Below are 13450 nucleotides of genomic sequence, written 5' to 3'. Positions count from 1 at the left end.
GAATTATGGTCAATTTATAATGTCAGTCAAACAAAACATTGGCCTGCTTCTCACTTCAACAGTAGTTAAAAGCCATCGTTAGAACTGTGTGTGCGTATGTGTTTGTGCATGCATGTGTGTGTGTGGGAATATACCTGATTGTCCTTTAGTCGCTGCTCCATGATTGAATATTCTGTAACAGCTGTTGATGGAATGGCCAGCTTGGCTTCACACTGTTGTAACCATGACAACAATGTTGATATTGTTTCCCTATAACGAGCTGGGGGCAAACTCTCCAAAACTAAAGAAAGACAAGAAAAAGATGAAAGAAAAGCGATATCTCAGAGAAGTCTATGCAGTGGTGTAAAGCATGCTGCCACTGGATTCTAGAGACATGCTCTCTGGAGTGACCAATCGCACTTCTCTGGCTTGCAATTTGATGGACAAGTATGGGTTTGGCATAATGCTGCATTGTTTCAGCCAGAGTCAGTACAAAAGTGACTCCTTTAAACTGCCTTCTAGTTTTTCTTTCCTTGCTTTCTATTGACTTATCAGTTCTGTCACTCATTAGCCAGAGTAAAACACACGGTCAATTAGCCTTAATACATAGTGTTTCATGTAACTTTACCCAGAGAATGGTAAATGGACTGATTCTTATACAGCGCTTCTCTAGTCCCCTGGACCACTCTATATGCCACATTCACTGTATCTATGCTTTGAAGTGCTCGGGGTTAATATCTTGCCCAAGGACAAACTAGGAGGAGCCAGGGATTGACCTACCAACCTTCCGATCAGTAGATGCCCTGCTGTACCTCCTGAGCTACAGCCACCCTGCGGTAAGACTAACGTTACAGTGAGTAGTTAGCATGTGCTCATTTGAGAGGATGTGTAACCATGGTGTTCACTCACCTCTAGCAGAACACGGATTTGACTTTTCCAAGCTAAAAAACGTCCAGCATGTAGCAGCAGCCTATTTAAACCAAATATTAACCCTCAGAGGCTACTGAGTAGTGTCTGTAACTGGTAAACCTACGTTTTCTAGTACAGGGAAGACAAACTGTTCTGTTTATTTATAGAAAGAAATGCTAGTTTTATTTGAAAAAACAAAAGAAAAACAAAAAAATGCAGGAATACAGAGGAAGCCCAGTCTTAGTTTTCCACTGGTACTTGAACGCAGCTCATATTTTTGAGGATCTATATGAAGCTGACAGTGTCAATTTAAAAAAAACATACTTTTGTAGTAGCATTTAAATTAAACACAAAATAAGTCTGCTTACCTCCTGAGCAGGAGGGAGAGCAGTGGCTGCAGATGTGGTCATCGGAGTGTCAATGTGTGTGTGAATGTTAACTAGAAAGCTCTTAGGTGTAGAAAGAAGTGCTTGTATTAATACGTGTATGAATGAGTGAATAAGACGTTGTACAGAGCACTTTGAGTGATCAAGTTGAGTAGAAAAGCATTAAATCCGAAATAAATAAATAAAATCCGATCCATATATCATTTACTTTGTCTCTGCTAGTTACTGGAATTAAATAAGAATTCACTTCCAGATCAGGCAGCTGGAAAAAGCAAGTCTTCATATATAACAAGCTAGGATAGTGTCATTACCGATAAAAGTGACATGAACGTGTTGTTGAAAAGCTTCTAGAATTTAGAATTGTAGTAATTACCATGACGTAACTAACACGCTGACCTGAGAGCACCTACTCAGACACGGGGGACACAAAGTGTAAACCAGGTTAATAATATCTCACCAAGTTGTAGGTGCTTCTCTCTAGCCCTCAGATCCTCCAGGACCTTGTGGTAGTGTTCTTTGAAGGCACTGAGGTCAACATCCAGGAATGTTGCAGGGTCCTCGTCCCCTTCTTTCTCTTCCTTCAGCTCTTTGAGCCTCTTATCCAGGAGGTGCACCTGGGGCTGCAGTGAGGACAGCCGAGCCACCTCTTCCTATTTGGGGGGGAGGAAGAGTGTCACAGAGTATTAGTTGTATAGACATGTCCAATAATAAATACAGAGTAAAAAGCTGAGTGTTTTCATTTCCACCCTATTAACCTTATACTCAATTAGTCTTATTTTACACAAGTACTTAAATATAGCCCCCCCGCCCCAATACTAATGAACAGGAAGCCAAACAGAAAGTTGGATGAGTTCAGCAACATTGAAATATGACTGTGAAACAAAGAGAACAAGCATCACATGAATAATGTGAACAATTGTATGTACTTTTAAACCTGAAACAGTGTTTTTCATCAACATTGCTGACTGAATGAAAGCTAGGCATATTTTAAAGAATCACATTTAAGCTCTCTTCCTCCCAGTATGGTAATTTCTTTGCCTTCATATTTTGTCCAGACATGCTCTTACTTTGAAAGTTCCTACTGCCCCATTTCTCTCTTCCTCTCTTTATGCCGGCGGCGCCTGTCTCTGTTTCTGTCCTGTCTTTCATTTCAGTTGTGCCTCTCTGTCTTTTATTTATTCAGTTTGGTTTTGCTTCTTCTATTGTGTAGATGTTGACAAAAAACTGCCACACAAAGCCCGTGTTTTGTGTTGCAATCCGAGTTCCTGCTTTTTAAGAAGCTCAGGCATTTATAAACACATCTGGTTAGGAGCAGGGGGTTTGTCTGGCAAAATACATAAGTAAAGGCAGTTTGTAGCTCTTACTGCATTACTTTTATACAAAAAAACCTTTTAAACGTGACAATTCTGTTAATTCTGATGGAGGTTTATTTACTGTCAAAGACAGGACAACATTTTCAGAACGTGTAATAATGTATAAAAAGTATGAGTACACTTTATTTGTGTTCTGAGTCAACTGAATTATTAAACAGATTTTTTAATTAATAAGTGCAAATATATTAACCATAAAAAGAACAAAAAAGTACTCACAGCAAAGTGCTATGCAAAACAGGTGCATGAAATACAGAAAGTCAAACAAAGCCAAATGAATGAATATGTCAAAATGGAAAGAAATAGAAACTTCTGAGATTTCTAACACAAAACAAAAACATTTAAAAACATGAGGTGAAAAACTCTACGATGACACACTGCAGTAAAGTAACCGCATATGCTGTTTACCAACGTGGCTTTGGATTCAAGTGGCAGATAATGACCAAAGTAAGGACTCGCTCACCCGACATCGGTCCAGTTGCACTTTGAGTGGTTCTGGTTCAGATGCCAGCGGGGGCTGAACTTTGAGCCAGTTCTCACTGCTGTCCACTGCCTGCTCACACTGCTCATACAAGCTGTAGAAAGCCAGTACCTGCACGACACGCAGAGGACAAAATAAGCAAACACCCACACATTATTATCTTTTTAGTCTGCAGCAGAGAGAATGACCAGACTGGGTCGCGTTTACTCACACCTGTGATTTTTTATATGTCCTCTCCTTACTGTATTGTCAAGAACATGTAACATATGGTTCTATACCAAGTTAAATTGAATTTTTCCCATACACTGAAGGCTTGGGTATAATGTGCACTCAGATGTGTGTACCTTTGTTTGATAGGACAGCCATGCCAGTCTTTCTCCTAGCAGGGTGCAGAATCCTGCCCAGCGCTGGTTAAGCTGTTCTGCTGCCTGGGCAATGTCTTCGGCACGACTCCCCTCTGGAGTAAGGGGGCAGGGTAGGGTTAGGTGGTAGTGATGGGAGGATCAGAAAGAGAAAGAGTTGGCTGTCACACACACAGACATATAGTAAATACCGCATAACAGTTCACATAAGCATGATAACTGCAGACAAGAGTGCAGGTGAGAGCTGAGCCTCTGGCCTGTGACAGTCTGCTGCTAACAGAAACACAGCTCTGTGCTACTAGCTGGTATATTTAATGTAAACAGATATTTACATTGAATTAATTAAATCTGTTCATACAAAGACAGAGTTTCATCTCCAAAAGAGTAAACTGAACCATGTTGGCTATATTATATTTGCACCTGGAAATGACAGCATCAGGCTTGCAACTCTGACATGGAATCATGTCTTCATTATACTCCATGATGTCATACCAGGTAACTGTACTTTCCATAGCAGTTTGCATCTGAATACAGCAGCCTACAGTAAATGTGTTTATTCGTTTTTTTCATTCCTCTCCTGTTATACCCCAATTACAATTCTAGTTGGTGTTATGTTCTTTCTATTTTTCATGAATAACCTGCATTTAGTAGGCGATAACTGTCAGGAACAGATCAATTGAATTCAGTCACTTGTGAAGAAGACCAATTTTATTGACTTCATCTTCACTTCGTTGGGTGGTTGTGTCTCAGGTGGTAGAGCAGATCAGCTACTGATTGGAAGGTTTGTGGTTTGATCCTTGTCAATCCCAGTCTGCATGCAAAATATCCTTGGGGAAGATACTAACCCCAAGTTGCTCTCCGACGCGTCTATTGGAGTGTGAATGTTGGTTAGATTGCACTTGAGTTTAGAAGTGCTTGTATGAGTAGGTGTGAATGAGGCATGTTGTATACAGTGCTTTGAGTCCATTTACCATTTCATCATCTGACAGCAAGAAAATTGTTTTTGTCAGACATCTGATGAAATTAGTTTAAATAAAATTAGAGTGCTTATTATGGCAAATGGATTCCCATGATGCATTGAGTTTTTCCTTTCCAGTCACCTTTCTCACTCACTATGTGTTAATAGACCTCTCTGCATTGAATCATATCTGTTATTAACCTCTGTCTCTCTCCCACAGCATGTCTTTATCCTGTCTTCCTTCTCTCACCCCAACCAATCACAGCAGATGGCCCCGCCCCTCCCTGAGCCTGGTTCTGCTGGAGGTTTCTTCCTGTTAAAAGGGAGTTTTTCCTTCCCACTGTCGCCAAAGTGTTTGTTCATAGGGGGTCATATGATTGTTGGGTTTTTCTCTGTATCTATGAAGCGCCTTGAGGCGACTTTTGTTGTGATTTGGCGCTATATAAATAAAATTGAATTGAATGGACTAGTTCTTGTGTAGCATTTTCTACTCTACCTGAGCACTCAGAGATTTTGAATTACTTAATTCAAGGCAACATGTTAACCAGTACTTCTTGCATCCCATTTTATATAAACTTGGCACAAAACATAAGGAAATGCATATTGGTTAATTATTTCTTTGTTGTAACGACTCTTCTTTGTAATAAATCTTACAGCATGGAAAGTCTGCTTGTTTCTCCTTCAAAACTGTGCCACATTTGTAAGGAAAACGCATTTATGGGTTGGTAGTAGTCTGGAGGCAGTCTCTGACAACTCTGTGGCAGTAAGTGTCATCTTGAGGAGGATGCCAGTGGTTGCAGAATCTGTGGGATGGCATTCCTTTCTTCAACCAGCATTCGTCACAACCACATGGGGTACCAGAAGATCAAAACATGCGTAGATTAAGCTGTGTGACACTGGCAGAGAAGATTTGGCAAGTTTTTCAAGGGCGTAACCACACACTCAACTCTGCTGCTCAACCCACAAGTGCATTTTCCTTACAATTTAGGCAACATTAAAGAGAAAATACACAGATATAGCTTTGGTCAGTAAGTTGTATAAAGTTCAGGAATGTTTTGTTTTAAGGTTAGGAAAAAAAACAAAAGAACATTTAGTGTTTCTGTGTCACAAGGACAGAGTGAAGGACAGATGACAAGTCTCTGTTTCTGTCCGTTTCTCCCTGTGAGTGAGTGTTTCTATGGAGACAAGGAGAGTGGGTGGGACAGGTGGAAGTGTTGCCATGGGAACAGACGAGGGGAGCATGCATGTCTGTGTATGCATGTGAATGAGTATGTAAGCGTGCAAGTTACCCTGCTCGACTAGGGCCTGTGCTGTGCGTGTGGCCTCCTGAAGCTTGCGGTACTTTTCTGGCCGCTCTCTTTCAATCGCCTGTGGCAAACAAACAGAGAGGTAGAGAGGATGGATGATGGACAAATCAATGTCCAATCTACAAAGCAGTATGAACCAGGTGTGGATCTTATTCTGCTGTCACACTTACAAAAACCTGTGCACGACTGGCCAGTTATTTAGAAAAGCATATATATTTTATGATTCTTCATGAATGAAGTATGTTTTTATTGATTAATTCATTACTATCATAAAAGACAAAACAAACGAAAAAACTACACAAGTCAGCTAACTTAACATTAACTTGGTGGAAGCTACTGTAGCTAAACCCAGCGATGTCATCTGTATTTAAAACACTCAAATACACATTTTTATGAATGTGTTGTGACACAACATTATGTTACCGTTTCTATCAGCATATAATAATAATAATAATAATAATAATAATAATAATAATAATAATAATAATAAATAATAATAATTTAATAGTAGTAGTCCATTTATTTTATTCTAAAAACCAGCAATAAACAACATAATCATAAAAAAAATCACAAAAAAGAACAATACAGTATCCACATTTGAACCAAAGAGTAAAACAGTGAAATGTGGATTATTAAACATTAGGTCTCTCTCTCAAAGTTCTGCTTCTTCACCCTTTTTCAGCAGAATTTTGAGCTTCTCGGCCTGTTTACAGCAGAATTTTCAGTATCTTCATCTCTTTTTAGCAGAAAGTTCAACAAGTTCACCTCTTTCCAGCAGAAAGATCAGCTTTTTCCACCTCTTTTCAGCACAAATCTCAGCCTCGTCTGCTCTTTTCAGCAGAACTTTTAGTTTCTTCACCTTTTTTCAGCATAATTTTTTGTTTCTTCATCTCTTTTCAGCTGAAAGTTCAAAAAGTTCACCTCTCTTCAGCAGAATTTTCAGCTTTTTTACCTCATATCAGCACAAATCTCAGCCTCTTCTGCTCTTTTCATCAGAATTTTTAGCTTCTTCACCTCTTTTCAGGACAATTTTCAGTTTCCTCATCTCTTTTCAGTCACCTGAGAACCAGTTTGGCTCAGTGAAATGAGCAGCTGCCTTGAGACCAGGTAGCGCAGGTTCAAATCCTACCTGTGGCTGCACATCTTCTCTCCTCCCACTTACCCTGCTTTCTTGACACTCTTCAGTGTAATCTTTCCCATAAAGCAGTTTTCAGCAGAGAGTTCAGCTTCTACACAGTGTTTTCAGCAGATAGTTCTCCTTCATCTGCTGTTTTCAGATCGCATAACATGGCATTCACACTGCATTTTCACAGGAAATGCAACTTTTTCTAGTTATTCTAGTTACTCCCTTTCTTTGCTGCTTAACTACTCCCTCAGTTTTCATCCAATTTTCACCATTCAACTTTTAACCTGTTCCGCTCTTTCTGTTTATGACTGCTATATCTTTTGGTGGTCATAACCTTTATACCTTTTGAAATACTAAGCTTTTTATGCCATTTTTTGGCCCATTTTGATGACTAGGACCACGCTAGAAAAAGTTTCATTTCCTGCAAAAATGCAGTGTGAATGCCTCATATTGGAATCTGCTGAAAACAACTGAAAAAGCAGAATTATCTGCTGAAAAGAGGTGTAGAAGCAGAAGTGCTTGCTGAAGATGGCTGTATGTGAAAGGGTACACTGAAGAGTGTCAAGAAAGCAGAGCGGAGGCAAGTGGGAAGATGTGTGGAAACCGTCACACGTAGGATTCGAACCTTTACCAACAGGTCTCACGGCAGAGGCTGAAATTTGTGCTGAAAAGAGGTTAAAATGCTGAATGTTCAGCAAAAAAGAGATAAGGAACCTGAAAATTGTCCTGAAAAGAGCAGAAGAGGCTGAAAATTGTGCTGAAAAGAGGTGAAAAAGCTGAAAATTGTGTGGAAAAGAGCTTAAACAGTTGAAGTGTTAACTGAAGAAAATGTTGCCATAAAATGTTTATATTCATTTAGACTCTTTTTCTCCAATTGATCTTTCTGAGTTAACTTCAATAATTACTTCCTCCAAACCATCAACGTGTCTTTTAGACCCCATTCCTACAAAACTGCTCAAAGAAGTCCTGCCATTAATTAATGCTTCGATCTTAAATATGATCAACCTGTCTCTAATAATCAGCTATGTACCACAGGCCTTCAATCTGGCTGTAGTTAAACCTTTACTTAAAAAGACATCCCTAGACCCAGCAGTCTTAGCTAATTATAGGCCAATCTCCAACCTTCCTTTCATTTAAAAAATTCTTGAAAGAGTAGTTGTCAAACAGCTTACCGGCCGGTACAGCTAATTCAGATAAAACTGAGGCTATTGTACTGAAAATCTTAGAACTATGGTATCTAACCACCATATTCTTACTGGCCTCCAGAAATCTTGGAGTCATTTTTGACCAGGACATGTCCTTCAATGCACATATTAAACAAATATGTAGGACTGCCTTCTTCCATATGTGCAACATCTCTAAAATTAGAAATATCCTGTCTTATTACTTCCAGGCTGGACTACTTTAAATCATTATTATCAGGAAGTCCTAAAAACTCCCTGAAAAGCCTTCAGTTAATCCAAAATGCTGCAGCAAGAGTCCTGACAGGGACTAGAAAGAGAGAGCAGATTTCTCCTGTTTTGGCTTCCTGTTAAATCCAGAATTCAAAATCCTGCTCCTCACATACAAGGTCTTAAATAATCAGGCCCCATCTTATCTTAATGACCTTGTAGTACCATATCACCCTATTAGAGCACTTCGCTCTCACACTGCAGCCCTACTTGTTGTTCCTAGAGTATTTAAAAGTAGAATGGGAGGCAGAGCCTTCAGTTTTCAGGCCCCTCTTCTGTGGAACCAGCTTCCAGTTTGGATTCAGGAGACAGACACTATCTCTACTTTTAAGATTAGGCTTAAAACTTTCCTTTTTGCTAAAGCATATAGTTAGGGCTGGACCAGGTGACCCTGAATCCTCCCTTAGTTATGCTGCAATAGGCATAGTCTGCTGGGGGATTCCCATGATGCACTGAGTTTTTCCTTTTCAGTCACCTTTCTCACTCACTATGTGTTAATAGACCTCTCTGCATTGAATCGTGTCACGGTTCTGCGTCATTTTGACCCAGCATTTTGAGTTTATGTTTTGGTTTATTTTTGCATTATGGATTATTTTCTGATTCTCTTGTGCTTTGTCGATTATTATTATAAATCTATATTTCAGTTTATTCTTGGTGAGGGATTAGTTCTTAGGTTGTCTCGTGTTTAGTATAGGTTCAGTTCAGTGTCAAGTCTGCGTCTCTGTTTCATGTTTCCTGTTTTATTGTGAAGGTTGTCTCATGTCAGTGTGTCTAGCTTTGCTCCCCCTGTCTCGTTAGCCCTATCTCTCCAAGCTTTGTCTCCCTCCTGTTTCCCATTCCTTGATGACTTCCTCGGTGTATTTAAGCCCCGTGTTTTTTTGTGTCAGTGTCGTGTCGTGCCCTCAGATTTGCCTGTTTCTGTGCTCAGTTCATGTTTTGTTCATTGCCAGCAATAAAGCTGAGGTTTTTAAGCTGCAATTCAGTCTCCGAGTCCTGCGTTTGGATGCTCATCTCCGCCTGCCTGTACACAGAGCCCTGACAAATCGTACTCGTTATTAATCTCTGTCTCTCTTCCACAGCATGTCTTAATCCTGTCTTCCTTCTCTCACCCCAACCGGTTGCAGCAGAGGCCCCGCCCCTCCCTGAGCCTGGTTGTGCTGGTGTGCTGGTTGGAGGTTTCTTCCTGTTAAAAGGGAGTTTTTCCTTCCCACTGTCGTCAAAGTGCTTGCTCATAGGAGGTCATATGATTGTTGGGGTTTTCTCTGTATGTATTATTGTAGGGTCTACCTTACAATATAAAGCGCCTTGAGGTGACTGTTGTTGTGATTTGGCGCTATACAAATAAAACTGAATTGAATTGAATTCTGTTTGTCCTTATCAAGGTTGGGCTGGAGTCTATCTCAGCTATTATAAGATGAGAGGCAGGGGTACACCGCAGAGCTAACACAAAGCACTAGCTGGTAAACATTGTGCAGCATTTAGTGGCTAAAAGTGAGCTGTGAGTTTTAGCACATCACATATGCTGTATCGATAATAGACAGATCACCACTGAACTTTTAGGCTGTACATACACAGAGAGCCTTTAAACCAACCCCAAAAAAAAATGAAACAATCACAAAGAATTTCTAAATATGTACACACTATCAGTTTTAGAAAACCCCATTTTTTCCAGTTTTTTATTAAAAATTATGCAGTTTAATGTCACATTGCACTCTGAAATGAAAGCATAGTACAAATAAGTAATTGGAGTTAAAAAACAAGGAATCAGTTTATAAACCAAAATGTATTCTAAACGTTTGACTCATCAGTAGCCACCTTTGGCAGATATAACAGCTGAACACAGATATGGCATTCTGCTACAGATATGGGAGAATATTTGATTTCTATTGTAGAAAGAAGTTCCCATAAATGTGGACCTTGTAGGTTGCTTTGCTGTCACTTTTCTGTCCAGTTCATCCCAAACCAGCTCGGCAGGGTTTAAGTCTGGAGACTGTGCTGGACTCCATGTTTTCAAGCTCACCATCTTGTTCTTTTTCCTGAGGTAGTTCTGGCACAGCTTGGACTGATGTTTTGGGTCATTATCTTGCTGTAGGATGAACCCCTGACCAACTAGCCTCATACCAGAAGATATTGCATGGTGCTGCTGAATGCTGTGGTAGTCGTTTTGGTTCAGGGGGCCTCTCACTCTGTACAAGTGGATCCAGCAAAACAGCTCCAGACCATCACACTTCCTCTTCAGGATGTCACACACTGTGGAACTGTCCTTTCACCTACTCAACGACGTACAAAGATCCTGCATCATGAACCGAAGATTTGAAATTTTGATTCATCAGTCCATAATACCTTCTTCCAGTCTTCATGAGTACAATGGTGGTGTTTCAGGGCCCAGACGAGCCTCTATGTCTTATTCGGGCTTTCTTGCTGCAACTCGTCCTGTCAAACCTGCAGCTCGAAGTTTTCTCTTCACAGCTGAAACTGAGACTTTCTCACTACGATCACTATTAAGCTGCTTGAAGCTGTTGTCCTGTGAGCCGCCGTCACACAGCTGTTAACTCTTAGAAACTTGTCCTCTGAGTCAGTCGTGTCTTTGTCTGCAGACCTCCTCCTGTCACAGTTTCTGAGCCTTTGATGGTGAAGGAAACTGGACTCACTGACACCTTGACTTTCTTTGCAGTTTCTCTGTAGGACAGACCGACATTTATAAGTGTTATGATGGTCTGTCTCTCTTCAATTGTTTTTTCTCACCATGTTTGTACCAACACACTACTTTTTGCAGTACAATGTTGTTCAACTGATGCTCACCAGGGTATGGTACCACCGTGTGTTCCAACACTGCTTTTGCAGACAGAGGGGGTTGGAAGTAATCCACAAAGTTGGAACAGCTGTAGGAATTAGTAGCACCAGCTTTCAAGGCTTGATTTACCTCCATTGCTGCAGAACAGCTTTAAATTGTTAACCCATTTTCCCTGAACTATACAAGAAACATCTCCTTGATGCACTGGCACGCATCTTCAGTTATGTATCCTGGGGTCATCAGGTATTTCGGGTCTTGCAACATAATACACCCTCGCCCAGGCGACCCAGCCAGGGGTGATCAGGCTCTGACTTGCGTATCAGTAGCTACCCATGGATCAGCCCTCTTAATCCACAGCCATCTTGTGGCTTTCTCTGCCGCTTCACTCACAGCCTGGATGGTCCTCTTCTTGGCTGCCCCAGCCACACCCAGCCGGCCAAGGACTTTGCAGGGTGATTGTCCTGCAAAGCCCCTACAACCCACTTCTACGGGCTCATAGAATGTCTTCCAGCCCCTTCCCCTGCACTCCTGCACTAGGTCCTGGTACTTGGCATGTTTCCTCTCGTTGGCCTCCTTGATCCGCTCTTCCCAGGGCACTGTGAGTTCCAGCATGAGCAGATGTTTTGGGGCCTCAGAAATAATGATCATGTCTGGCCAGAGGGATGTTTTTACAATGTGCTGTGGGAAGTTTAGCTGTTTACCCAGGTCAGCCTGTAGCTCCCAATCAGAGGCTGTGTTGAGGAGGCCGGTTGTTAAATGTGGGTGCACCTGGGGTTTCTCTCTAGCCTTAATGAAAGAGATTGCCTTCTTTGGAGCGTGATGGTGTTCACTGGTGCTGATTGCTGAGGCAATCTTCTCAGGTACTACTCTGAGCATCTGGTCGTGTCGCCAACGATACCGACCATTGGCCAGGGCCTTTGGGCAGCTGCTGAGGAGGTGTTCTAGGGTGCCTCTTCCAGAGCACAGGGAACAGGCAGGTGTCTCGCTCTTCCCCTACAAATGGAGATTTACTGGGCTTGGCAGAATGTTGTATACTGCCTGCATGATGTTTGCCCAGGTGACCTTGCGCTGCAAGGTACTCTCCCACCGTGTCCATGCTCCCTGCCGCCTGAGTCCTGTGGCCCTGCTTATTTGCTCGTCCTCCTCACCTACTCTTAATCGAGTAGCTGGTGTCTCTCCTTTCTCTGTGCCCTGCTGACCTGGGCCTTTGGGAAGTACCCCAAGCCTGCTCCCCCTGTTGCTAAGACAGGGGGGGTGTCTTCTGCCTGACCAGTCTCTTTTGCCTTAGGCGTGACTCTGCCACCTCAACTGCCTTCTCGGCCTTCCACTTTCTTCCTGTCCTTACCTTGATGCCTGCTGACGTCACCTTGCAGTCTTTGGAATCTCTATACTGTGGGGCTTCTCTTGTGCGCGTCTTGTTGCTTGCCCCATACAAGGCACTACTGGTGAGGCTGAGGGGAAGACCCAGCCACTTACGAAGAAAGCCACTGATCTTCCTTTCAAGGGATTCCACATTAGTTATTGGAACTGTGCAGACAAGCAGAGGCCACAGGATTCGTGGGAGGATGAAATACTGGTAGATCCGGGCTTTAAATCTTCCAGGCAGGCTGGACTTATACACCTTAATGAGCCACGCTCCCAGCTCCTCATTTGTCTTCTAGATGGCAGCAGAGCACTGAAAAAGGCTTTTTTGAATAATTCTGAAATGTACATTATTTTTCAGTTTTGGGTAACCTTACCTTTATTTTTAATTTCTGGCAGTTCACCAGTTACCTTTGCACAATTTCAAGCTGTTCATTGGACTTGAATGACTTGAATTACAATAAACTGTAAAAATTAGGGTGTTCTAAAACTTTTGACTGGTAGTGTAGTTGTAAGTGATAGATGAAAGAATAAGGATAATTAATGTGCACTGATTTATTGCTCAGGAATTAGTAAAGAACACAAAAAGTGACTATGGACTTAATACATCATGTTTATCAAATGTTTGCAAGCGGCCTTGCAAAGGTTAAACTGTTGTCAGTGTTGTGTTTATAAAATGTTTTTCTTTACACTTAGTTGCCAAAAATATCAAATTAAAACAATGTAAACAACAAACTTGGATACTTTGTGTAGCTTTCAAATCCAAATGCCTACTGGTAAAATGTAAAGTTTGAACCAGATTAACATACTAACCAAAATTACAAAATATATGTTTGTTTGGGTATTTTTTTAACTATCAAAGAAAAACAGGCTTTTTACCCTGTTTCCTCTTGTTTTGTTTCATCCTTATACAAAGCACTTAGATATGGGTGTAAACTCATATCATGCATTTTCTTCTGTAGAAT

General features: G+C 41.3%; 1 protein-coding gene across 4 annotated transcripts in view; it reads right to left on the bottom strand.

The window, feature by feature from the left end:
• dmd (dystrophin) overlaps positions 1-13450 on the bottom strand; it is a 284621-nt gene that overhangs the window by 132538 nt on the left and 138633 nt on the right. For all 4 annotated transcript variants that reach the window (XM_084922101.1, XM_084922102.1, XM_084922099.1 and 1 more), the window contains 5 exons: positions 5735-5813; positions 3470-3582; positions 3108-3236; positions 1732-1924; positions 135-280 (listed from right to left, as the gene is read on the bottom strand). In XM_084922101.1, coding sequence (XP_084778227.1) covers positions 135-280; positions 1732-1924; positions 3108-3236; positions 3470-3582; positions 5735-5813 — 660 coding nt within the window. The remainder of the gene's footprint in view (positions 1-134; positions 281-1731; positions 1925-3107; positions 3237-3469; positions 3583-5734; positions 5814-13450) is intronic.

This window comes from Perissodus microlepis, chromosome 23 (genome assembly GCF_051167445.1).
Source record: "Perissodus microlepis isolate ML-2025 ecotype Zambia chromosome 23, ASM5116744v1, whole genome shotgun sequence".
Classification (NCBI taxonomy): domain Eukaryota; kingdom Metazoa; phylum Chordata; class Actinopteri; order Cichliformes; family Cichlidae; genus Perissodus; species Perissodus microlepis.
This window is presented reverse-complemented; position numbering and strand designations above follow the sequence as displayed.